General features: G+C 39.6%; 1 protein-coding gene across 2 annotated transcripts; it reads left to right on the forward strand.

Annotated features, from left to right (window-relative positions):
- Nucleotides 1–543: 543 nt before the first annotated feature.
- Nucleotides 544–25,983, forward strand: dennd3a (DENN/MADD domain containing 3a). 2 transcript variants are annotated; one of them, XR_014593464.1, is made up of 30 exons: nt 544–665; nt 4,414–4,502; nt 4,958–5,113; nt 5,301–5,436; nt 6,202–6,317; nt 6,417–6,547; nt 6,650–6,761; nt 6,885–7,004; nt 7,243–7,341; nt 7,427–7,546; nt 8,709–8,824; nt 9,156–9,311; nt 9,502–9,598; nt 9,697–9,800; nt 10,568–10,773; nt 10,850–11,009; nt 12,396–12,552; nt 13,153–13,375; nt 15,153–15,232; nt 16,255–16,434; nt 16,638–16,808; nt 17,625–17,754; nt 18,082–18,189; nt 20,118–20,215; nt 22,537–22,691; nt 23,521–23,587; nt 23,742–23,814; nt 23,968–24,045; nt 24,207–24,344; nt 24,566–24,678. XR_014593464.1 is itself a non-coding variant. In XM_083926189.1 (30 exons), the coding sequence occupies exons 2-30, from the start codon at nt 4,422–4,424 to the stop codon at nt 24,758–24,760; spliced, it is 3,804 nt and encodes a 1,267-aa protein (XP_083782315.1). In that variant the 5' UTR covers nt 544–665; nt 4,414–4,421; the 3' UTR covers nt 24,761–25,983. The 2 variants fall into 2 exon arrangements, 1 of the variants encoding a protein (XP_083782315.1); XM_083926189.1 differs by having other exon boundaries at nt 23,968–24,086; nt 24,566–25,983.
- Nucleotides 25,984–26,197: the final 214 nt, after the last annotated feature.

The raw sequence follows: 26,197 nt of genomic DNA on the forward strand, positions 1-26,197 counted from the left end.
ATTTTATTTCAATATGCTGCCAAACTGCACAGTGCGTATTGTTGTATATTGTATATACCTACGTTTAACCACAATGTCTGTTGCACTCTGTCACAATTAGTTATTGTTGATTTTTGTTAGCTTTATTTTGATTTGATTATCTTAGCTTATTGTCACTCTGATCCTTTCCCACCTTTGTATTGAAACTGTTGCACAATAATTTCCCTCGGGATGAATAAAGCTTCTTGAATCTTGAATCTTGAATTAAGTACTTTTCTATTAGTTTAACATTTGTTTTTCTATTTGTGTAACAATAAAGTGGGCTGCAAAGATACATAAATAAATGTATCATTACTATAATTAATTGTAAAACCTACAATTCATAACATAACATGCATTTCTACTGATGTGTGTACATGATACAGCAGTACACTAAACACACAGTAGGTGTCACCATGGTACCCTTTACACAGCCCGGAAGTGGAAACGCTTTTATTTTGAAATGTGCAGCCCAACTGCTCTTAGTTTGCCAGTAACCGTTGAATCACAGCGTACTGTAAAAGTTATTGAAGTCCGTACTGTAGCGTTTGGACCTGTTAACTGATTCATGACAGCGAGCTGGTGCTAGTTAACTTCTCCTCAATGTGAATTAACCGTGTCAGTGGAAAATGATCGAGTAAATTCAGGTAAGTCTTTCATTTTAACGTTGCTATGGCAAGAATCCTGCTCGACTGGTGCGTTTCAGGTCTCACCTAACGTTAGCACACTTAAGGTTTCAGGTTGTGTCAGCGTGGATATAAACGGCGTGTTTGTGGCACAGAGTGAGGGAAGAAAAAGCAGTAAAAAGGGTTTAAAGAGTGTTTTCATGAAATAGTCTACAATTCATTACCTACTCCATATTTCTTTATCCCGTTCACTGGTCCAGTTCATTAATGATTGGCTCCGGTTTGCTTAGAAACCAGACCAAAAAACCTTGTAAATGTTGACTGGTGCCAATTAAAGAGCGAGTGTCACCCGCTTTAATTGTTCACCCTCTTCCTGTGTCTCAGTCAGAAGGGCTCAGTAAACACTTGTAAACATGCACCACTGCTCTGTTTGGGATTTCACTGGGATAATAAGAGAAAATAAATAAGAATAGCAAATTCAATAATAAAAACAAACAAATCAATAAACACATTGAATAGTAAGTAAAACAGTATTTATTTATTTGTTTTTGTTTGAGAGGGACAGTGCATATTAAACATTTCTGTAAATATACCAGATTTAGCCAGAAGGCGAGTTTACATTTGCAGCCCCTGGCCAGATTCAATTCAATTCAATTCAACTTTATTTATAGTGCCAAAACATAACAAAGATATCTCAGGACACTTTACAGAGTAGGTATAGACCATTACTCTATGACATATTTATGATTTACATAGACCCAACAATTCCCCCGTAGAGTACGGTGGCAACGAAAACCTTCCCTATAACAGATGTAACAAAAGGCTCCCTAAAAAGAAAACAACAAGAAGGTTTTAAAAAAACAACACATTAACCAAGATAAGAACAACACTTTCTGATAAAACATTAATCATAACCACATATCCTGTAAAAATACAATATCCAGTAGTTCAAGGCTTAAAACATACATGCAGCATGCAGGACAAACAACAGTCAGCGTTAGACAAGTACACATAAAGGTAAATAGTAATAGCCGATACAGCGAGGCATGCATCGGCACATAAAGATGTGTTATACAGGCGGTAGCCCACCAGAGCAGACATGCACACAACAGGACACTATGAAGTAAAAAACAACCACACGTCTAGCAATAATAACTTGTGATTATTTATTTTGGGTTGTAAAGCCTCTTGATGTTATTTGTGATGATGATATCTGTGACGACATTGAGGATTTTCGTTGTTGTGTTTATGTTTGTTGAGATCCAGTGTTAAGTGTGTGTTGTTTAATGTGACTTATGCTATGTTTCTGTCTTGATGTTATGTTTCTTTTGTCTAATAAAAAATAAATAAATACAATCAGTGAGATGTGCAAGATATATAGGGTAGCTGCATATTTCCCAAAGTAAAACAATAGCTCAACAGAATCATTAACCCATTTGCAGTTCATGGGACTGTGCTGTGTTTCCAGTCAATACTTTATCAGATTTCTAAATTTAGAAAAGATTGTTGCACGTTCACTGGCAGAACGGTCCCAGGACACAAATGCAAAAATTACTTTAATTCCTGTAAGTCACTTCTCTAAACCACTTCCATTTTAGAAGAAGCCACCTTCAATGTGTCTTTTCAGTTCTATAAAATACCTGCACGGAGGCTACCGCCTCATAGATACACTACCACTCAGCTATATTATTGTTAAACATATTGATTATTGATGATTATTCCACTCAGTGCTGTTTTTGTAGTGGACTCTTAAAAACGATGTGGAATGAGACAGAACTGCAACAATTAATCGATTTGTTGTCAACTTTTGAATAATTGCCAACTACTTTGATAATCGATTAATCATGTTGCATTTTTTTTAGCAAAACTAGTCTATATTCTCTGACTCCAGCTTCTTAAACGTGAATATGTTCTAGTTTCAAGACATTTGAGGATGTCATTGACCCACATGTTTCACTATTTTATGACATTTTAAAGACCAAACAACGAATCGACAGATTAATCAACAATGAAAATAGTTGTTACTTGCTTCACTACAATGGAGAAACAAAGTACAAGCTTTTATTCTGAAAGGCACACAATACTACTTAAGATTCTTGTTTTTCTTCTGCCAGCATCTGCATTTAATTAAGTGTGTGACTGTGCAAGAGACTGTCCTCCTGCCAGTTCATTTTTGTGAGATGATTGTAAAACTGCTTCAGGGAGTTTTTCAGGGAGTAAATGACGTGAATGTGTGAGTGAATGAGTGAGTGAGTGTGTGTGTGTGTGTGTGTTTCCGTGACACAGCAGGCTAGTTAGTTAGAGGCCGGAATGGCCTGAAGACTGAGAGAAGGAAAGAAAGCAGGCAAGCATGTCGAAGGTGAAGAAAGAAGAGAAAATGGCAAAACAGAAAAAGGGAAAAAATAGATAATAAATATGGGATGAAACAGTAGATTAAAGAGATAAAGCAGGGGGGTTAGATGGGAGGGGGAAAGAGAGAGGAGAGGAGAGTCGAAAGATAAAGGCTGAGAGAAAGCAGACGATTTAACAGTGCAGTTCCTTGGGTTCTGCCTGCAGTTGCAACTAATACAAGTCAGATGTTTATTCTTGGATCGGCCTGACCCAGATGGATGGATTAGGTAGATAAGTTGATTGATGAGGACCTAAGCATTGCTCTGTGTCGATAACACCTGAGCTTCAGTATATGTTGAGAGTAGTTTAACCAATGAAAAAAAAAGCATATCTCCACATGTCGCGTTTAACAGGAAAATAAACACAAATACGTAACTGAGTAGTGTTTGCAAGTATTCCTTTTTTAGGCTGCATACACCCAGAAAAACCTCTAAGGTAGGTCACTCTGTAAGTAGCATGGGATGCAGAACTCGTGAACAGCACCAAGATTAAGAGTGCATGACAACTAGTTGGCAACTGAGCGCTGGAATCAGAATAGATGCTTTTTTGAAAATAATTGCATAATATATCCAAAGGTAATGGATAAAGGGTTGAATCGTCCAGCTTCTGTAACACAACGTGGTATGAATGCTAACTTGACCTCCTGAAACAAAAGAGACATAACCTAAACATTAACAATTACAGTACTTTTTTATGATTATATAACAAATACAACTTATATAACATCTGGCTTAAAATGTAGTAGTAGTAGTAGTTTACTTTCCGTAACAGGTGTGTGTGTGTGTGTGTGTGTGTGTGTGTGTGTGTGTGTGTGTGTGTGTGTGTGTGTGTGTGTGTGTGTGTGTGTGTGTGTGTGTGTGTGTGTGTGTGTGTGTGTGTGTGTGTGTGTGTGTGTGTGTGTGTGTGTGTGTGTGTGTGTGTGTGTGTGTGTGTGTGTGTGTGTGTGTGTGTGTGTGTGTGTGTGTGTGTGTGTGTGTGTGTGTGTGTGTGTGTCAGTCAGTCATATATGTAGGGGTGAGTTTGTTAGCATGCCTATGGAGGAAGTTGCATGTTTTGTCACATGGAAAACTTGAACTCAAATGAGTTCGGCAGCATCTGGTCAGGGAATGTTTTGTGAGTCATGGTCAAAGTTTTTGAACCATCAGATTTTTACCAGCGGTACCCTGGAATTATATCTATTTTTGGATGATTGAGGGAATAAAATACCTGAAATAACAAGGAACCTTAAACTTACTTTTTAGATTTGCAGCTTTTCCTGCCATCACCTAATATAACCAGAGATATTGCTTACAGTAGTCCAAATGTTATAGAAAAACTGCTAACGGTTATATGATGATGATGATGTCATGTGAATGCACTTTGTGTGTTTTTCTGGCAGTGTGTGTGATGGCAGAGCTCCCGTCTGGACTGCTGGAGGCTTGTGTAGTGGTTGGAGCGCCCAGTGATAAGCTTCGAGACATATACCAGGTATAAATATACACAGACACAAAGACAGAAGAAAACCACTGTACGATAAAAGAGTATGCAAAATTTAAAAAAAACATGTCGAAGACATCGACACCTTTCATGCTTCTTGGGTCAAGTACCACAACTTTTTCTAATGGAAAACCAAAAATTACCATTGTTTTTTGATGGTAAGTGAAGCAAATCTACTAGCCACTTGTATATTTTACCAGCATTTGGCTGATAAATGGTGCTATTTGAGCAGTTAATCCACACCATGAACAGCAAGAGCATGTTAATGACAGCTTTACATGACAGATTATACACATACTTGAGCTAAATATAGCTAATGGCAATGTTGCTTCTTAAAAAGTAATGTATTACAGCATTAGAATAGATTTTCCGCTGGGTCTTAATGTATACAGTGACTTCTTGGTTGCCAAACCTATAACCCTAAATATTTCCAAACTGTTTCACAGCTTCATCAGCAGAGTAAGTTAAATGAACCCTCCCTGCTGGAAGCTGAGGTACTGCAGGTCCACGCCCCGCCATTTGTTTCCAAGGAGACCAACTCCAGCCAGTCGATTGGTCCAGCTTTCAGTCGTGTCCAGAGAAGGAGGAGCTTCATCAAAAAGGTAAAAAACTAAATTCAAACGTGAATCTCTAAAGACATATTCAGGCAGTAGTGGTCAATTTAAGACAGTTTTTTTCTTGTGTCTTGGATAAAGGATTTGGCATTTCCGATCACATTCAGCAGGCATCTTTGTTGATCACACTCCGAAATAAAACCCACATTTGTTGTCTTTTACTGTTTGTTTGCAGAAGAGACGAGATCGTGCTGCAGAAGTGTCTCATAATGGAGAAACAACCAATCGCACTGAAGCGTCCTCAGCAACAGAGGACATCAGTGTTCCAAAGGATCTGGACCTCATCGCCTTACCGCAGCTCTGTTTCCCCGGTACAGTGTGTTTCCTCTCTGGCAAACTAAACATTACCATATTTTGAATTGAAGAACACAGTGATGAAAAATCTTTTTGTTACCTTTGTAAGACCGACATATTTTTTGCTAAGTTTGCCTGGTATGCTTTGCTTACTTCTTTAGCGCATAGGATAACATATCCACCTTGATTTCTACTGATCTAACTGCTGGACAGTGTCATGATGTGATTGATCTTGCCGCGCTATGGATACCATCATGGAACGCTGTCTCGCCAGGCTGGCACCAGAACAACTAAAGGCCCAGATCATAATCTTAAATTGTAATCTTGCTATGCTGGCTAAATATCTATCTACCGTCATGGATCCCTATCCTGCTAGAAGTCCACGGTAGAAAAGGATGAACAGAAAGCCTTTATTTTCATTGTACAGAATACAGTGAAAGTAGGAGCGCTTCTCATGATCAATGCAATAAAAAGACACAGGAAGACACACCACAAAAAAACAAACCGCTTCAGTAAACAAGCTCCCCACCCGACAACCAAGGTTCTAAAAATAATAAGTACATGTAACAATGTAGGTTCATCAAAACCACCTGCTTTTATACAGTCTTGCACTTCCTTTTTTACCCTTGACCGTATGTCTTTTATTATAATGACAAAAATATTTTGTTTCTGAGTTGTCTTTGCAACGAATGTGAATCTAACTCCTTTATGAAATGAATGCAACATACAGCTCAGCTCTGCTTTGGGGCATATCTTGAGTCTTCTTGCTTTCCATTGGGTAGGTGGTCTTCAGTTAGCCAATGAGCAGAAAGAAGACAAATATCACTTCCTGGTTTTTACCGACCTCTTTGGGAACCGAACCCATGGAGTTGTCGTTCAGTACTACAGAGCTGTACAGGTACAAACACAAACCTTCTCTCACATAAACAGAAAAACACATTGAGTCCAATGATTACAGACGTACAGATTGTTTCTAATTCGCTATCTACTCTGTCAGTCCTGCCAGGAAGGTGCTGTCCAGAATGGCCACAGGTGGAATTCATCAAAGTCCCGCCTCTTTACACCCTTTGCTCTGTGTGTCATCTCTAAGTTCCCCTACTACAATGCTCTGAGAGACTGCTTATCATGGTAATCCTTTCTTTAGAGCTGATGGATAACCTTACGTTGATTAAGTGATTTGGTGACGTTAAACTGGTCTCTGTGTCCTAACCCCCACCTCTAACTTCTCAGTCTCCTAGTCCAGTTGCGTCCTGCAAGACAAGCTGACTTTGAGGAGACCATAAAGGAATTTTCTGCCAAGCTGTCCCTGGTCCCTTTACCACCGCCTGGACGGCTCCATGTGGTCAGAAACCACGTTATCTATTTCTCTCTCTCTTTAGCTGTCTCAGTTGTTATAGCTCTCACAAACACTATCACCTTCACTTTATCTGTATATATAAATCCTGTGTGTGTTTCTGTGTGTCAGTCCTTCAACCTCCGTCCACTCAACGTGGTTCTTCCATCCAGGGAAGATCAGGATAGCCCTGTTATCGACATCGACTTGCATCTTCCTTTCCTCTGTTTCACGCACACAACACTGCTCCAGGTAACGCAGAACACAGAGACCCCCCTTGCATGGCATATAAACACAAGAATACAATTTATTTAGCCATACAAAGGTACTTTTAATGTGTTAATGGGTCATTGTTGGAGAAAGACGAGCTGTGGTTGCGCTGCTTTTAGTTGGAAGTAATGAAATGCGTGACATTAAGTACATCCTAAATGTTAAAAATGAGAAAACAATCTTATATTCAGTTAACCCTATGAGGCCCTCTTCTCTCTAGGTGCTGTCCTGTCTCCTTCAAGAGCAGAGGCTGGTATTCTTCTCTTCTGACTGGGCCAAACTCACTCTGGTCGCAGAGTGTTTGCTGCTGTACCTGCAGGTCAGTGGAGGAGGATCATTGTGTCTTTATTCTAAAACTGCCTACAGCATCCATCTCTTCATCTGCTTTCTGTTCCTCCTTTCAGCCTCTGTCCTGGCAGCAGCCCTACGTTCCCGTCTTGGCTCGAGGAATGCTGGACTTCCTCATGGCTCCCACAGCCTTCCTGATGGGCTGTCACATCAGTCATTTCGAAGAGGTCGCAGCAGTGAGTATAACCTTTCACTGTCTACAGACATCTTATCAGCTTCAGTGATTAAAGTCTTGGCTTTCTTGCTTTGGGTCAAGTTATGTTGGCAAATCTGACCTTTCTTGTCCAAGATGATGGGTGTGTTTTGTCTTAAGTTGATTTCAAGTTAATATGTAAACTGTTATTTCCGCCTAGAGTAGGGAGGACATATTATGATTGAATCTCGGGTTCTTCCTTGAACTAAAATTATTTATTTTATTTACGTGCAATGCTCAGAACTAGTGGAATTAATAGATAATAGATAAATACATATCGATTCTGAAGCCTGACTGATGTGCTTTTTGAGGTCAAGTGAATTTTTGACCTCTTTAAATGTGTATTGTGCTCCAGTATGACTATACAAAGGTACTCAGAAGGATGACTTCTTAAACAAATAACGTTATTAAAGCATATTTAACATTATTAGACATTATTATACATTTTTACAATGTATTACATCCTCAACCAGTTTTTGAAATTAACACTAATAAAATAAAGAATAAATAAAATAAATAGCTAAATAAACATCATATTCAGTATCAGTCAATATCTGACCATTTTAACAAAGAAAACAAAAAAGAATTGCTCAACATTTAAATAAATAAATAATGCTTAACATTTAAATAAATAAACCATTTCAAAATCACCCCCAGCCAGGATTGTGGCTTTATCGTTATGTCGGTGTGTAATATAAATGGGCAATCATTTTGTTATTGTCCTGTTTGAGCTCATATACAGTATATAACAATAACTAATTCTCCACTGCATTCATCTTTATTCGGTGTCTAACAGAAGCTTAGTTCACATCTTTAACAGTAGCTGCCTGTTAGTCTAACAGTGCAGGGCACAGTCAGACTGTGTGGTAATGAATTATACCCATTGTACCTACAAGTAAGTGTGTGTGTGTGTGTGTGTGTGTGTGTGTGTGTGTGTGTGTGTGTGTGTGTGTGTGTGTGTGTGTGTGTGTGTGTGTGTGTGTGTGTGTGTGTGTGTGTGTGTGTGTGTGTGTGTGTGTGTGTGTGTGTGTGTGTGTGTGTGTGTGTGTGTGTGTGTGTGTGTGTGTGTGTGTGTGTGTGTGTGTGTGTGTGTGTGTGTGTGTGTGTGTGTGTGTGTGTGTGTGTGTGTGTGTGTGTGTCTACAGGAGACAGAGGAACTCATTCTGGTGAATGTTGATGATGGCATTATTCAGTCGTCATGGTCTGAAACCATTGACCTACCAGCCATTCCTCTGGCTGCAGCTGAGAGCTTTATGTCAAGGTAGCACGCACACACACACAAACACACACACACACACAATGTAAAAGTAAACCGCTGTGAAGTTAACACCATAATTACCGTTGTACAGCCATTCTATGTTAAAGAATTTATTTTTCCTTAAAATCATTTTGGCACTGGAACCGACAGTAGAGCGTCAGCTTGCATCAAAGCTGAAATAGATTTGGAACTAAAATTAAATCTACTGCCTAAATACCTGCTAAATTAAATTACAAAGGGAACAGACTTTAGATGACTGATCTGAATAAAAGTCCTGTAAGGTCACTCTGGACAAGATGATGCTTACATACTCGGTGTCTGTCTGTGTGTGTAGGGCGGAGTGTCTCCAGCTTCATTTTGACTTGGAACTGTGTCACCTTGGAGCGGGCACTGATGCCAACGCCCTGCGATGCCAACGCAGAGACTGGCAGACACGCCTCAACACACAGATACAGAACATAGCACTGGAACTATTGGTCAACATCTTCAGGTAACACTCTGTGCATGTCCTGCATGCAGATGTGCTTTATTACAAATAGTTTGCAAAGAAAGTGGTCAGTAGGTATACGCTTACGCATTAAGTCATATTATAGATAATCCGATTTAAACTAGTTCTCTGTTTCTGTATGTTTTGTCTGACTGTTCCTCTGACCCTCTTTCGTTTTTCACAACTTCATTAGAGATGTTCAGGACTTTCTAAACCATGAGCACAGAGTTTTTAACAGTGAGGAGTTCCTGAGAACCAGGGAGCCAGCAGACCACTCCTTTTACAAGAAGGTACACTCACAAATGTACACACACAGACATAAACACTAGCACACACACACAAATTCTACCAATCTGTGATGCATATTTCTCTTTGTTGTTGTCCCCAGGTATTGGAAACTCATATCTTCCACTCATTCCTGCGAGACAGGCTGAACAGGAAACGGGACACCTTCAGCTGCATGGAGCAGAACACACGTAACCATGCACACAGGTATGATGCTGGTATGATGTCATAATTGAGGGACGTAGATAACAGGCAACACTGTGGAGATATGAAGTGCAAGCTAAATATAAAAATAATAGTTTGTTCCACGGTTAATGAAATGTCTGTTAATACATATTGAGATTACACACCTCACATGAGGCACACAATCCTGTAAAGTAGTTATTTTCTATCGTAAGCTGGTCCTGAGCCCGACAGTGAGTCCAGGGCTGCCCCAAAGTTGTTGTACGTGCTAAACCCAGTAGAGCTGAACCATTCAGACACTCAACAGAAATTGTAAACTGTTGGACTACTTGCAGCCCTAAAGCAGAAAAAACAAATCACTGAAAACGCTCAGGAAACATTGATGTGCTTTTCATGAACCTTTCAGGTGATAAAGACATTCATGTAGTGCATAACTGGAATGGGGGATTTGTCTTACTGGTCTTTAAGTTAAACATAAGACCCTTTCAAAGTACTCTTTCGGGTCCAAGCAGGTCCATGCCTTGTATTTCTAAAGTGCCGCAGTGCTGTGTTTTCTGTTGTTTGAACAGGTCTGAGTAAGAAGGAGCGTTTGGACCTGCAAATAGTCCTTATAAAGGAGGTTACGTCAGACTTTAAGAGCGGATAAATGAGTAAACACTGTTAATGAATTGATCTTCTGGGTTCCTAGCAAAGAACGTCCACCATAAATGAAAATTAGATTGCCTTATGTAATGATATGAATATTAAACCTGCTTAAAACTAACATCCGTCTCCCCCTCGTCTTTCTACAGGAATCGCGCGATGACGGAGTCTCCTCGCCGGCCTCTCATGTCTGATCTGTCCAGGACTGGCTACAGCAGCTACACCAACCCTAATGACAGACTGAGCAAGAGGCTGGGAGCCAGCCTGCCTAACCTGGAGCATCCTGCCATTGACACTGTGACTGCCATCAGCTCCAACAGACCAGCCTCCCTCAGGAAGATGACGCCTGATGTTGGTCAGTACTGATGGGGGAAGTGGATTAATGGAGAGTGGAAGTCAAACTATTTCTAATTTCCTCTGTTACCTTCCAGGGTTGAAGCTTGCTCAGAAAGCGGTGAAGGTTTTCCGCCTCCCGGAGTTCCCCCCTCCACTGGCCTATCATTACGTCCAGAACTACTATTCTGACATGGTTTCTTCCTTGGGGAAGGCTATTAGTGCTACACCACCTGAAGAGTCTGCTCTGCTGGCCAGGTACTGTTATGAGATAAAACTGAGAAATGAATTAAAATTTGGACATTTTAAATTGTATTATTTAATGGTGATCATCTTGAAATGCTGATAGTGTATGTAAGTGTTTCTGGTGGTATTTGTATTGTGTTAGTATTTGTGTGTAGCTCCGAATAATTTGAATAAGATTTACTCTCTTAAAAATAAACAGTGTGCGGTGACTTCAAAACCAAACAGAATCTTCATTAGAAATGTTAAAAATGCTGTTAAATAATCTTGCAGGATTTGCTTATTGCAGTGTGCTCTTGTTTGTTTTAGCTTCTGTGTAAACTGTGAATCTGTTAATGCAAATTTCAGACAACACAGAAGCAAATAGTACAGATGTGTTTTTCTCAGATGACCGCCTTCCTGTCAGATTTCCTGCTGAGCTGTTGTTTTTTTAGGGAAGCGCAGTAGTAAACTAGAACAACAGGTTATATACCATTGACATTTTGTAAAACATTCACTGTGAGCGATGTGTATCATTTTGTATGAATAATTTAGAAATTGCTTCTGGTAAGAACATTTTAATAAATTGTTCAAGTAAATCACTGAACCGGAACAAAAACTTTGAATTGTATATAAATGAAATATGATTATTCCGGTGGCGTAGGAAAGGAAGGAAATCTGCTCTCTCAAAGCCAGAAACCTTAGAAGTTTCACACCAAACGCAAATAATTTCAAACTTGTGATGTCATCAAGTATAAAGTATTGAGCTGCTGGACCCACAGATTAATTTATTATTATTATATTTTTACCCAAATTAGCTTTATTCTGTTGAAGTGTTCTCAGTTCTGAAACAGAAAATGTTCCCATATACTCGGAGCATTCCCCTGAGTGCTCTCAGTGTCATTTATAACATCTTTCCAAATTCATTGTCTATGGAGCAGCTCCACACTTTACACCTGATGACATCACACATATTAGTTTTATGCTCTATTTTTTGGATTTGGGAGAAGCTTGTTCATATTTACTTATATTTTGCGCTGTTTTAGACCATAAGAATACCATATATGAATTTTTAGAAATTGGCATGGTTCGGTACAGCCAGTGGCTGAGTGGTTAGAGCAGTCGCCCCAATGTAAAGAGGCTGAAGGTCCTTGAGGCAGTGGTCGCGGGTGCGACTCTGACCTGCGGCCCTTTGCCGCATGTCTCCCCCCCTCTCTCTCACCCCATTTCCTGTCTGTCCTATCTATTAAAAGGCTTGAAAAACTGCCAAAAAATTATCTTTAAAAAAAATGTAAAACTTGCGTAGTTCCCCTTTTAAGTTTCACACAAATGATCTACATTTCAAGTAAACCAACTGACTTCTAAACAACTACAATAACCCTCATCAGACATCTAACCCCATCCATCCGTCTGTCTTTCCAGGTACCACTACCTGCGTGGTTTGGTAAACACTGTGTCCAACAGGCGTCTGGATGCACTGGAGGACTTCCAGAGTCTTTATAAAACTGACTCTGATATCTTCCCCTCTCAGATGGTTAAGTCACTGGTTGACTCCCTGCCAGAATCTGAACGGTTACAGGTCAGTCCGTCATGAATGAGGAGGACGCTGTGTTGTACTAGTTTTAAATGCTGTTATCTGGATTCACTTCATTCAATCACATCCCTGATTTATATATATTAGTCACACTGAGTTTAAAGGTCCTATATTATGCTAATTTCCAGGTTCATACTTGTATTCTTGGTTTACGGAGACATGTTTACATGATTTAATGTTCACAAAGCACATTATTTTTCTCATACTGTCGAAATATATCTGTATTCACCCTCTTTCTGAAACGCTCTGTATTAGCGCCTGTCTCTTTTAATCCCCCTCCCGAAAAAGCCCAGTCTGCTCTCATTGGTCAGCGTTTCTGAGCCTTCTGCATCACTGCTCTTGGCGTCTCTGTATTGACATTGCAGCCGGGGAATGACATGGAAATCTAACTTTTTGCAATATAGGACCTTTAAGCAATCATATTGTGTACGTCATGCAAATGTTATCAGGCAAAGAAACACTTAACTCAAGACAATGAATCTCTAATGGTCATCAATAACTCAACTCAGAACATCTGTGATGATACTGGTGATAATAACCATATTGATCATAACTGTAACAATGAGTGACTGAATTTCTGCATAGGCGGACAAACGGCCAGAACTGAAGCGGCTCATCAGTCGGGTCAAGAGGGACCAGGAGCGGGAACGTGCGCGCAACGGCAACGGGCATGAGGAAGATTCCGTGAAGCGTTTCCAGCTGCCGAAGAAATACATGCAGCTGGAGGAGTTTGTGAAATGTATCCAGGAGTCCGGCATTGTAAAAGACCAAGGGACCATACATAGACTCTTTGATGCTCTAACTGTAGGTAAGTAATGTAGTATAGTGCATATACATACATGTATGAGTTTACACAGATCAAACTGGCTGTTCTGAAAAACTTTTCTTACCACGTCCAAGATGATGCCTCAACACACACACACACACACACACACACACTCACACACACACACACACACACACACACACACACACACACACACACACACACACACACACACACACACACACACACACACACACACACAAATAGTCCACTACACCCCTCCTTTTTTCCAAGCAAACATTAATTCCTCAGGCTAATCATTACCTCACCCGTTCTTGAAGAAGGAGAGTTTTTCATGCTTGGCTGTTTGGTGCTGTAGGTATAACCAAGGCTCCTGTAATCATTTCTCAGCATTAAGCCGACGGCTAATAGCAAATTTTAAAAGTAGCATGCACTGAAGCACTGAGCAGACTTGAACACCATAGTTTATACATTGTAAACATTATGAGCAGCCAGGAGCAATTAGTGCCAGCCGGCGTGAGAGCCGCAGTGACCTGCCAACATTCCTGTGATCTCAGACTGGACATTCGAACAGGAAGGACAAGATATTTGAGTCATAAGAGTTATGACTGAGTAAATAGGGATATTTGTTTTTAATTTAAGGTAAGATCTAAGGGAGGAAGGAAGTGTAGAGAGGGAGAGTTGGGGTACAGGTAAAAAAAAGCTGAGGTTTAAGCCAAAATTGCTTGCTGGAAATCTTTCTTCAGGAAGAAAGGCTGAAGTGAGAGCTTATCTTGTCCTCCACATTATGTTATTGGAAAAAGGGAACCTACATGCTGTTGGGTAGAGTGAGCAAACGTCAAGTTTTCCTTTCCTCTTCTGGCCTGTACTGGAGAAACAGAGACAGACTGTTGTGATTGTTGGACTCCTGGTTATCAGCTTCAAAAACCTGTCCTCATAAACTGCAGATTAGACTTGAGGAACACATTGTGGTGGAATTCTGAGATATAGGTTTTGGACAATATGAAGTCATTGTCCTGCGGTGGTTATTTGAAGTCATAATAAAACTGAAATTTGAGTTTGGAATTTTTTTTTCATTGTTGTGATGTACAGTACGGACGACAACTACATGCTGCTACATTTTACTGTACTTTACTGTAACTTAGTTCTGTAAGAAATGCTGCTACATTTTTAACACTGTTATCACTTATCGCTCCTTATCACTTATTTAGTCGTTACTTATCTTATTTCATTATGCTGCTACACTGCATGGTGCGTATTGTTGTATATTGTATATACGTACGTTTAACCACAATGTCCGTTGCACTCTGTCACATTTAGTTATTGTTTGATTTATTTTATGTTAGCTTTATTTTGATTTGATTTATATTAGCTTATTGTCACTCTGATCCTTTCCCATCTTTGTATTGAAACTGTTGCACAATAATTTTCCCTCAGGATAAATAAAGCTTCTTGAATCTTGAACCCTCAACTGCTCGCTCTGCAATCAGGCAGGTTGCTTTGTCAACCGTTTCTAGGTAAATGAAGATCAAAATGTAGTTTTAGTTTATGCAGTAAATTTAGTGCCAGAAGTCATGCAGGATAACTGCAAACTGGGCACAAACTTAGCATCATTTACTGGTAAATTATGCACATGGCTAGAAGATTTGCTTCAATCCCTTAAAACAATGGTCATTTATTAAGTGGCTGATAACATTTGAACATTCATTAGCCATTTGACCATTGGACAAAACTGTTAATTTTGCACCCTGCCTGCATATTATTCTCATTTTAAGAGTGTGTGTTAATGTGTTGGTAGGTCATCAGAAGCAGGTTGGTCCAGATTTGTTTCGAGTCTTCTACACCATCTGGAAGGAGACAGAGGTGGAGGCACAGGAGGTCTGTTTATAGGTTAAAACATCCAACTTGAATATGGTTTTTGCCCACATCAGCTGCAGTGAACATGGTTCCCACGGGTGCTTGAAATACTTGAATGTTTTTGAAAATACACCTAAATAGACATGGGTCATTGAAAGTGTTTGGCTTTATATATTTTGTGCAAGAATAGAAATCGGGAAAAAAAATGTCTTAACACCAAGTAAGTAAATATGTTCTGCTGTCTGCATGTGTCTTGTGCAGTTGCATCATTGTTTCACACCCCCGTCAGTTTATTTTTATTATACATTTTCCCAGTGTGGTAACAGTAATTAACCTTTATCCGCATCTTTAACTACACTGGGTTGGGTCCTTGAATTTGGGGAATGAGGGAATTGGGCCTGGAAATTCCTTGAAATGTCATTGAATTTGATGTTTATGAAGGTGTGGGAACTCTGAGTTGTATTCACATTCACAGTGTAATGGTGGTAGTGTGACATACATAGAAAATCAATCATTTTGTGCTCGTCAGCTGATCATAATTGATGATAAGCTCGTTATACCTCTTTTTACAGGCTTACAAACAGCATATGCAAACATCAATTGGGTTGTTTCTTTATACATTTAAAGTTTGTGTGAGAGAAACATTTTGTTCAGTGTGTGAAATCTGGTGTTGCCTGAAATAAATCTGTAAAATGTTACAAAGAAAGGTATGTAGTAAGATTGGTGAAAAACAATATTTCAATATTTAAGATATGAGTAACTTAAACTGGATTTAAGAGTTAGCAATAACAAAATCAATGAAATGCATTATTAATACCAATTGATGTTGGCAAACTGAATTAATATGATTTTTCCCCAAAAGTCTTTAGAGAGTATTTATGATAGTTTTAATAAATGAATTTGATTTATAAAAACTCTTTAGGGTGTTAAATACACATGTGGGTGCAATGGTACAAAGGATACCGCTGTAGTAATGCATAGATGTGTTATTTTTAACAACCTTTAACATCAAAGACAATAAAGAAAATGACAAACATTTTTAGGTGTCCTTGCCGGCGTCCGTCTTGGAGCACATTGAGCCCAGCGAGTGTGTCTTCAAGCTGTCCTCCTCTGTCAAGACGAGCCGCGGTGTGGGGAAGATCGCCATGACTCAGCGGCGGCTCTTCCTGCTGACCGACGGACGGCCGGGATACGTGGAGGTGGCACAGTACCGAGATTTAGAGGTGAGAAAAAAGACCTTTTAGATGGAAATGGTACTTACAAATGAGATCGAGGTGAGCATAAGAAAATTTATGAGGAGAGCTTAAAAAACTTCTTTCAATCAGGACTACAAGATTGAACAATGCAGATACAGTATAAACCGCCAGAACACCACGCTCAATTTGGGTATATTGTCCTCGAGCCCGCTTCCTCTCTTTCCCTGCAGGAGGTGAAAGTGTCCTCCGCTCCCATCCTGCTCCTGCGAATCCCCAGCCTGAAGCTGCGTATTCACGGCAGGAAGGAGACATTCGAGGCCAATTTGAAAACGGAGACTGAGCTATGGAACCTGATGGTCAAAGAGATGTGGGCCGGGCGCAACATGGCTGACCAACACAAGGTAAAGCTGTAGGTGTAGGGTGTGTGTGAGGACGTGCGTGTGCCAGTATGAGTGTATACTGGAAACAGAAAACAGAGGAATAAATACATTAGAAGGAACGTTATCATGTGCCTTTTATTACTCATACTGTACCTTTATCTAGGTTACCAGCGTTAACAGTGCAGGGCACAGTGAGACTGTGTTGTAATGAATTATACCCATTGTACCTGTGTGCGTGTGCGTGTGCGTGTGCGTGTGCGTGTGCGTGTGTGTGTGTGTGTGTTATTGTGAACTTCACTGACCTTTAGTAGGTGTGGTTGAAATTCCCAGATGTGTACATGAACATAAATACACACACTTGAACAAAGACGGGTTTCCTTTGTGAAACCAGATGTAACTGCAACATCGCTGTCCCTCACTCCTCTCATTTTTCTCTCATTTTTCTTTCATGGTCTCTTTCTTTTCTCACTTTTAGACTTCTTGTACTCGTGCATTATTGCTCCAAGAATTTCAACCAAATAATCAGGACGTATACTTTCTATTGTAGTGATGCTGTGGTATGCTCTTATTGTACCTCTATTGGCGTCGTAAAAAAATATTTTTTTAGCCTTGATTTAACAAAAGCATTTTAAGTTTAAGTGTCCATTTTTCTTTTGTTTTTAAATATATTTTATGCTAGTACACTTTTGGTTGTAGAGGCCACAACTCTAAAATAAGCTCTTAAATAAATTATTTTCTATGCCTTTTTGTGAAGCGTTATCTACCTTTTTGCTTTTTGAAAGCAAGAAATGTAATTGTAGTTTAAATGTAACTTTAAAATGGCTTCTTTGTCTCCAGGACCCCCAGTACATGCAGCAGGCTCTGACCAATGCCTTGTTAATGGACGCAGTAGTGGGCAGCCTTCAGAGCAGTAAGGCCATCTATGCTGCTTCGAAGCTGGCTCACTTTGATCGCATCAAGATGGAAGGTAGTGATGATTGTATTGTTGTTAATTTTTTTCATGGTGGCTTTACTTTTACCGCCCATTCTGTCAACATGGAAGTCATTAGAATTTCCTTTAATACACAAAACAAAAACAGCAATGAACCTAGGCTGTGGTTAATGACTTGGTTTTGGTTAGAATTTGCATACCAGAAGCACTCTGGTAAGACTGGTTTGAGATCATTTGGAAACTTTACATGTTCCTTAGTACATAATGACTCATTATTGCTGTTTGTTTTTAGTGCGCGTTTGTGCATTTGCCACCTGTGAAAGGTTAGTTAGCTGTCTTTAACAGTGGTCTGTGTGTCTCTAGTGCCAATGATGGTTCCCAAAACAACCGCAGAGACGCTGAAGCACAAAATTAACCCGTCGCTGGAGCTCGCCGCACCTCAGGCTGTCAATGTACTTCTGTACACACCAGGTACAAACTGTAACTGAGCAATCCCTTCAGTCTTCTGATGAGCACTGCACGTTATGCGTGACAAGCGTCGTCTCTCTCTCTCTCTCTCTCTCTCTCTCTCTCTCTCTCTCTCTCTCTCTCCCTTTCAACTCTTTCCACTGTGAAACAGACACACGGCTTCTGACATACACTGACTGGGAAATACACACTTGACCTTTGCTTTGACATCACCTCTCTCAGTCACTCACTCGAACATAAAAAAAACGGATGATCATAAAGCTGCACATACACTCAAAGACACTTCCTCATCTTTACAGTAAAAAATTACAAAAGGAAGTCAGCCAGAAATTTAGGAATGAAAAGTGAGGGAAGCGTCTCCTGAAGGAGGAGGTTGTCATAAATATACATTCAGCCTTTGAAATGGGGGCTATGAAGTTATGTGAACAAATCTCAGGCGTGGTCCTGTCCCTCTCTGGGCCAAACTAATATATACAGTAAAATCTAGGCCCTGTTTTTACCTGTAATTCCTGGCTTTGCTGCACCCCCACTCCACAAGAGAGTAGAAGAAGAAGAAGCTCATCTAGAATATACTCACGGACAAATGTTAAAATAACACAGGAAAACAAAGCTTTACAAAATAAAATGCTCTACAAATATAGTAGTAAATAGATTATTAAGTCATGCTGATTTAGAGTATGCGCATTTTTAGTATTTAGTGGTCTTTAAAATGAAAAAAGCCCAGTTCTTTTGTCAAAATGTACTCAAAGGTATGAGAGTATATAAATAGATAGAGCAAACGTAGTTTTTTTTTTTCATAGCTTTTGAATGAGAGGTTTAACTTTGACAGACAAGTGAAAAATGAAAATAAACCCTAAATGAAAGAGAAGACACAGAATGAATGCAGAAACCTCGACCTAAGACTCAAAGGATCACCTGATTTCAACACTTATGAACATTATGGGACATTTTATAATGATTTTTATACATTTTATAATGACATTTATCCTTCCAGTAGAGTTCCAGAGAGTTGAACAACTTTTCATAAAGCGGGCATTAAAGCTGTTCTTTACTAAGACACTTTGTGTAGTTATTGTTTTTTTAATCTGTCATCCATGAGGAAATCTCAGCCCTCACATTTGACCTTAAAACACAAGAGGTATCTGTTGTTGTTGTTTAGCTTTCATATACAGCCCCTTCACTTTATTATGCAGGAGCAGACAGGCTGGCGCATTACGTGGCAGGAAGACTGAGAGGGAACAGCTTAAAAAAAACTACAAAGCCATTGCCTTCAGTGGCTCCGCCATCTGGGGCCACTTAGATGCCCGGCTGGTGGCAGCCTGACCCCCAGCACTAACACACTGATGTACACTCATACTCAGTGATGCCCTCATATACAGACACTGTTCAGTTCTTCTATAGCAGTCAGTGCTCACATTTCTGTTGGAGAAAAGAACAAATCTGGCTATTCAGATCCTCCCTCCCTGCCGCTCTGACTCTCTCTGGTTTGAATATAGGTCACTGAATTGAATTCCTGGAACATGGCCAGTTCACTCCTACTCAACCCCCCCCACCTAGCACCACTCCCTCTCTATTTCCCTCTCTCCTCTCCCTCCATGTCCCTCGCTGTCACTCCTCCTATGAAACACAGGAAGTTACTTTCTTTTTCTTTCCAGCAGCGGTGCTTTTTAAATATCGCTGAATACGTTGGAGGAAATCTGACCGTTAGGTGAAGCCTGGGTGGAGTCAAGCCGCTGAAAAAATAGTTTGTGTTTCACTCCAAACTGTGGGTTGATATTGATATTCACATATCCTTCTTGACCTCCTTGAAAGAGTAAACACTGGCAGCTGTAGGTCACGAGTTTGCGATAAGGTGTTGAGAAATAACTGATAAATAGTTTGTGTGCGTGTGCGTGTGCGTGTGTGTGTGCGTGTGTGTGTGTGTTTTTCAGGTCAGTTATGGGTGTCTGTGAGCATGGGGAAGGTGATGGTGTTTGATGCCTCAAGCTGGTCCCTCACACACACCTGCAACGTTGGGAATGCAAGACTGGTAAACACACACACACACACACACACACACACACACACACAAATTAATCTTGATTTCTGCCAAGGAGTTATAACAAAACCAAAACAGATTGCCAGATTCTAGACTGTATTTAATTTAGATTAGGGGATTTCAAAGTCTGAGGCTGGGGGCCTTCCCTTATATTCTTTATGTTTATGGTTTTAACAATGTTAATGCTGCCCTCTTGGTCAGGACACTCTTGGAAAACAGATTTAATCTCAATGAGACTTGTACCTGGTTAAATAAAGTATATGTTTATTAGTTTCTGACTCTGGGAAAGTGGGAAAAAACAGTAAATATCCCGACTTTATCGCTGAACTTTCTCCTTAACAAAATCACACATTTAGGCTATCCTAATTCTTGTTTTGATAGATAATGTAATAATAAGAATATGTTTTCACTTCCATTCACTGAACCTCCTCTGAAACTGTTTGGAGCTCCCCTGGGGAGGACCGTCTCACACTTTCAAACCTCTCAAGTGTTTGTACAAGCCACTCGAGTTAAGACAGCGTGGAGCACAGATGCATTTTAGAACTTTGGTTTAAATGAAAGACAAACTGTAGAAAAACATGCATATTGTATTAAAAATACTAGCTAATGCTGTTCTATTTCTTAATGTTGTTGTCAACTTAATGTTTTGTCAGTAAGTGACAGCACTTGAGGAGATGTTGGTTTCCTCACATCAGTGGACAGAATCAGCAGCACATGCATGCCACTGACATCAGATTCAGATAAAACTGTTTTCCTCAGGTTCATTTCTTCATCCGTATCTTCACACTTGCGCGTACATGTTTTGGGGAGTGTACAGTGTGTTTTGAATAGTTTTCATTCCCCCGAGACCAAAACATTTTCTGTGCAGACATAGACTTTCATAACAAGTGAAAGTTGTGTGAAGTGGAGGATGTTCAAGGTAAATGAAGTTAAGGATGAGTGTTACGTTTTAAGGTTCTGTGCTAATCACTGACCTCTGCTCCAAGCATGCAGGTCACAGTCACATGAAATATGTTAGCCAGTGTGGGTGTGGGCGGGTGTTTTCTCTAGACTCAACCATAATATTTGCACACAGATCACTACTAAGTCAAGTATTAAACATTTGGACCACGTTCTTACTTCTACTGTAGCTACTTGAAGCAAGACAGATGATTAAAATAGCAACTGATTAGAAATATTAAGACATTTTGGGGACAAGCTATTAGAAAAAATACACATTTTCAACTCTGTATGATTCTTTTTGGTTCTATTATTTAAATTTTTACTTTTTTATTTTTACAACAACAACACTACAACTGCAACTAAATGCATTCTTTGAACATACTTTCATGTTGGTTATGTTTGAATCCGTAAAAAAGGGGCTATGATATTTGACGCACTGGTGCAGAGAGGACAGTATGTTTAGAAGTAGAAGTGTAGATTATTAGACGATGCTACAACCTAGTGGAGAATTCAAGTACTGCACAATTAATTTCCTCCATATTTCCCTCATATCGCTCTCTTCGACCCAGGCCTACTTAAATGCTGTCATTGTGCATACTCTAATGTACTTATGTTTCCAAACCTGCTGTTGATCAACTTTTCTTTATATCAGAGCGGAAACTAACGATTGTATTCACCATCGTTCCATCTGCAGGTTATTTTCTTGATTAATCAGTGAATTGTTTGGTCCCTAAAATGTCAGAAAAAAGTGAAAAGAAAGGTGGCTAGGGGAAGGTACGAACTGCACCTTAAGAAAAGACAAGCAAATTCACATGAATCTCTTTTCCCGAGTTGTTCTCTCTGCATCTGTAGAAAAATGTTTGTCATAATTCTCTAAAGCACAAGGTGAAGTGTTCAAATGTTTAGGTTTGTAAGACCAACAGTCCAAAACCCAGAGGTTATCAATTTACTATCAAATAAGAGAAAGAAAATCACCAAATCCTCACGTTTTGGAAGATAGAACCAGTGAATGTTTGGCATTCATTGCTGGAAAAATAACTTAAAGAAATGATTTATTCATTATCAAATAGTTACCGTTTCATTCTCAGTCAATTGACTAATTGCTAAACATTTACCTTGCTCTTAAGGAAACTAGTGACACTGATGAAAGCAGCTATAATCACTCAAGCAAGCATGTAGGCTACATGTGTCTTATGTTGCCTCCTCTCAACAGTCGCCCATTTAAAAATAAATAATCAAATAATATATTATTGATCCAAAAATGGTCCCTGAATGTTTGCATGTAATTCTCTCATATCTGTAGACACCCGGTTGCTACGTCTCTAGCTGTGTAACTCCTAATCCCTATCTTCCTCTCTCTCTGTTTGCAGAACTGCATGCTGGGAGTTGATAAGGACCAGGTCTGGATGGGCTCTGAGGATTCGGTTATCTACATCATCAGCATGGTGGCTATGGTCTGTAACAGACAGCTGACTGAACACAGGGCGGAGGTCACCGGACTGGCACTTGACACAGACAAGTACAGGTAACTGCTCAGGCTGCTCTAAACTCTTTACAGTTGGTTCAAAATGCAGCTGCCAGGTTATTAACTAGGACCAGCCATTGGTGTCACCCTGTTCTTGCGTCCCTCCACTGGCTTCCTGTTATATTCAGATCCTATAATTAAAGTCCTGTTGATTACGGTACATTAAAGGCCCTGCAGTTAAATTTCTGATTTCCTTGTTACATTTCTCCACTCCCATTCTCAAACCCCGGTCTTTTATCCATCTCCCGCTTCCAACTGCAAAACGAAACATCATCATGCCTTTAACCCCAACTGTCAGAAATCTTTTGACTGTTTTAACGGCTTCTAAAACCCGTCTTTAGCAGCAAGTCCTTTTATAACTCTCCATCCCTGTCTTATGAGTTGGTTTGTTTTTGTTTGGTATGTCTGTCATTGTGCTCTATTTTATATTGTAATTTTTGTTTTTTAATTCATTTTGTGAAGCATTTTGTAACTGTTAAAAAGTGCTATATAAATAAAGCTTACTTACTAACACTCATACAGACATTTTGTGGATTACTCGAGTAGTAAACGAGCCACCTCAACTGTTAAAAAATGAAATGTCCTTTGCTATGTAGTCTTTCACGAATGTCTATTTTATTATATTTTGTAGTCAGTGGAAGTACCTTGTCTTTTATTGATGCGTTGTTACTTATTTTGGCTGATGGTGTTTATGATTTGTTATGATTTTAAATGCTGTTTGTAGAAGTGTGTTGTAACTTTTTTTAACATTCTTACTGAACTTCAATGCCGTTAAATGAAATTATATTTAACTGCAACAGATGTGTAAATCAGTTCAAATATTCTTCAGCCAGAAGGTGGCGTACTCCTGCAGCGCAGAGGGAAGCATCATGGTGTGGGACGTCTCGACACTTCAGGTCAGTTTCAAACCAGCACTTTGTTGTGTAATTCTCTTTTCAAGTACTAAACAAAACAGCATGCTGTCATAAAAGATCAAGATTACCTAAAACTTCTGCTGTCAAACCGGAACTTTTTCATTCATAGCTGATTTTTGTGTCACTCACCACTCAGGTGAAGAGGCACTTTCGTCTCTCCTGCGACCGCCTGCACACCATCTACAGCTGCAACGCAACGCTGTGGTGCTGTAAGTTTTACACTCTTTTGCTTGAACATTAAAAGAGAAAACTCAAGAGTTTATGAAGAAAACAGCATAATAACTCTCTCTCTCTCTCTCTCTCTCTCGCGCTCTCTATCTCGCGCTCTCCGTCTTTCTCTCGCTCTCTGTCTTTCTCTCCAGGCTCCAGGGACAATATAATGGAGGTGTGGAGGAACGGTTCATTGAAACATCGTCTGAATCTACCAGAGCAGCAAAAAGGTGTCACAGCTACATTCAGCTCAATACTGCTGTTACCTGAGGTACCACACACACACACACACACACACACACATACACGCATAAACACACACACACACACACACAGTCTCTGTTTTGTATTTGAGTGTGACCCTTTTTCCCTCCATGTGTTTGTATGTTAGACGGAGGAGCTGTGGAGTGTTTGTGTGGACTCAGCAGAAGTGTGTATTTGGCATATTAAGGACACTACCAAACCGTATCACCGCGTGGCTCTACAGGACTGCAGCGGATGTTACTGCATGATCAAAGTTAAAAACCAGGTTAATACAGTACTGATGAACACACACAGAAAAGGTTTAAAGGTCCTATATTATGCTCATTTATCATATCTTAGTTGTATTTTGGGATTCCACTAGAACATGTCTGGCTGCTTTGATGTTAAAACACACATAACTTGGGACCTTTAAAAATACCTATAAATGGATTAAAATCCTGGCATTGATGAACCATAAATCCACTGTCTGTCCTTTTGTCTCTCCAGGTGTGGGTCGGTGGTGTCGGCCGCAGTTCTACCAAAGGGAAGATTTACATTCTGGACACAGACCGCCACCAGGTCCTGAAGGAGCTTCACGGCCACAACGACAAGGTGACAGCTCTCTGCTCTGCGGAGGATCGGTACGTCCTCAGCGGGGCTGGCAAACAAGACGGAAAGATCGCCATCTGGAAGGTGGAGTAGAGTGGTCGACCATCTGGAAACGGACTCATTTGAAAGTTTGAGGCGGTGTTCTTAAGGCCATCGCTCTGTTAAAACTAACCGGGACTGTGAAACACGCTTGAGATAGTGCGAGAAAAGGAGTGAAGATCTGCGTTTGGAAAGCGGATCAAAATCACAACCTCGACTCAGCGTTTTGCATCTCAGAAATATGAAGGAATCAGACGCCGGTCATGTGAAGCAACAGGTTTACATAAGTGTCACCAACTGAGCAGCCTGCTATGAAGTGGTGATTTGCATTTATAAATACTAACAACACGTTACTATTTGGGAACATGACAGACAAACGAAGACTGAAAAAAGAGAAGTGGGCACAAGTTCTGCACTTTTCTGAGGTTCGTACATTTTTTGTGTTGTCATTCCATGCCTTATTTAACTGTACCCTGTTTTGTATTGAGTTTGATCACACTAGTATTATCTGGGGACATTGTGTGACTATTTCTACAGTTCAATGAAGTCAAATTACCCTGAAAACAAAACCCTTGGATTGGAGTTTTCACCATTACATGTGAAAGAAAAGGTTTATTTTAATGGCTTTAATAGACAATGTACAGCGGTGAGATTCACTCTGACGTGATGAGGCGACATATATGTTTCAAAACAGAGGAACAAGTTTAGAACTACGAAAACTGGGATCTGATAAATCACATAAATACACAATACACAAAATAAGGAGCAACCCCCAGTGATCTGCTCTTGTTTGTTTCCAGATACTTACCTCATAGTTTATTCGCTCTTCTTTATTTATTTACCTTACTGGTTGATATCAATGAGTAAAGGCAAACTGTTTTTATGTACAGAATGACAGAAGAGATGATGGTCGAGTCGAAATTCCTTTCTATAAAATGCTTTATATACATATTAAGAAATATAATGGATAATTTGAAGGCTACAAAATGCCTCTCATATGTTAAAATGTGTTTATAATCTGTAGACATTTGTGTTCTGCACATTTTATTTAGATTTCTTAGTAGTTATTATTACAATAGTGTTATTTTTATGAACGAAGTGAAACAGAACAGACTGAAGTTTTTTATTTTCATTTTTTTCCTCTTCAAATCTTTCTGGGGTACTCGGTCAGAGTAAATGGCAGGAACACATCTGTTTTTTTTTCCTGTTTAACAAAAATATTTTAACATCACATTTTGGTTCGTATCACGTGAGGTTCAACCTTTTTATAAATGTATTTATACACTGTGTATAACTGGAAATAAAATGCATTCCTTTTGTGAGCTAAACTGATGATGATGCAAACAACTCTACCATTGATTTTTGAATATTGTCTTCGTATGAAACTGTATAATGTCTCCAAGACCGCTAACAAGATTTTATAATATTTAACCAACAGTGAACAAAGTAAATACACATTTTGTAAAGGAAGTCTTCAGTTGTCTTTAATTT

This window comes from Echiichthys vipera (genome assembly GCF_963691815.1).
Source record: "Echiichthys vipera genome assembly, chromosome: 13".
NCBI classification, from domain to species: domain Eukaryota; kingdom Metazoa; phylum Chordata; class Actinopteri; order Perciformes; family Trachinidae; genus Echiichthys; species Echiichthys vipera.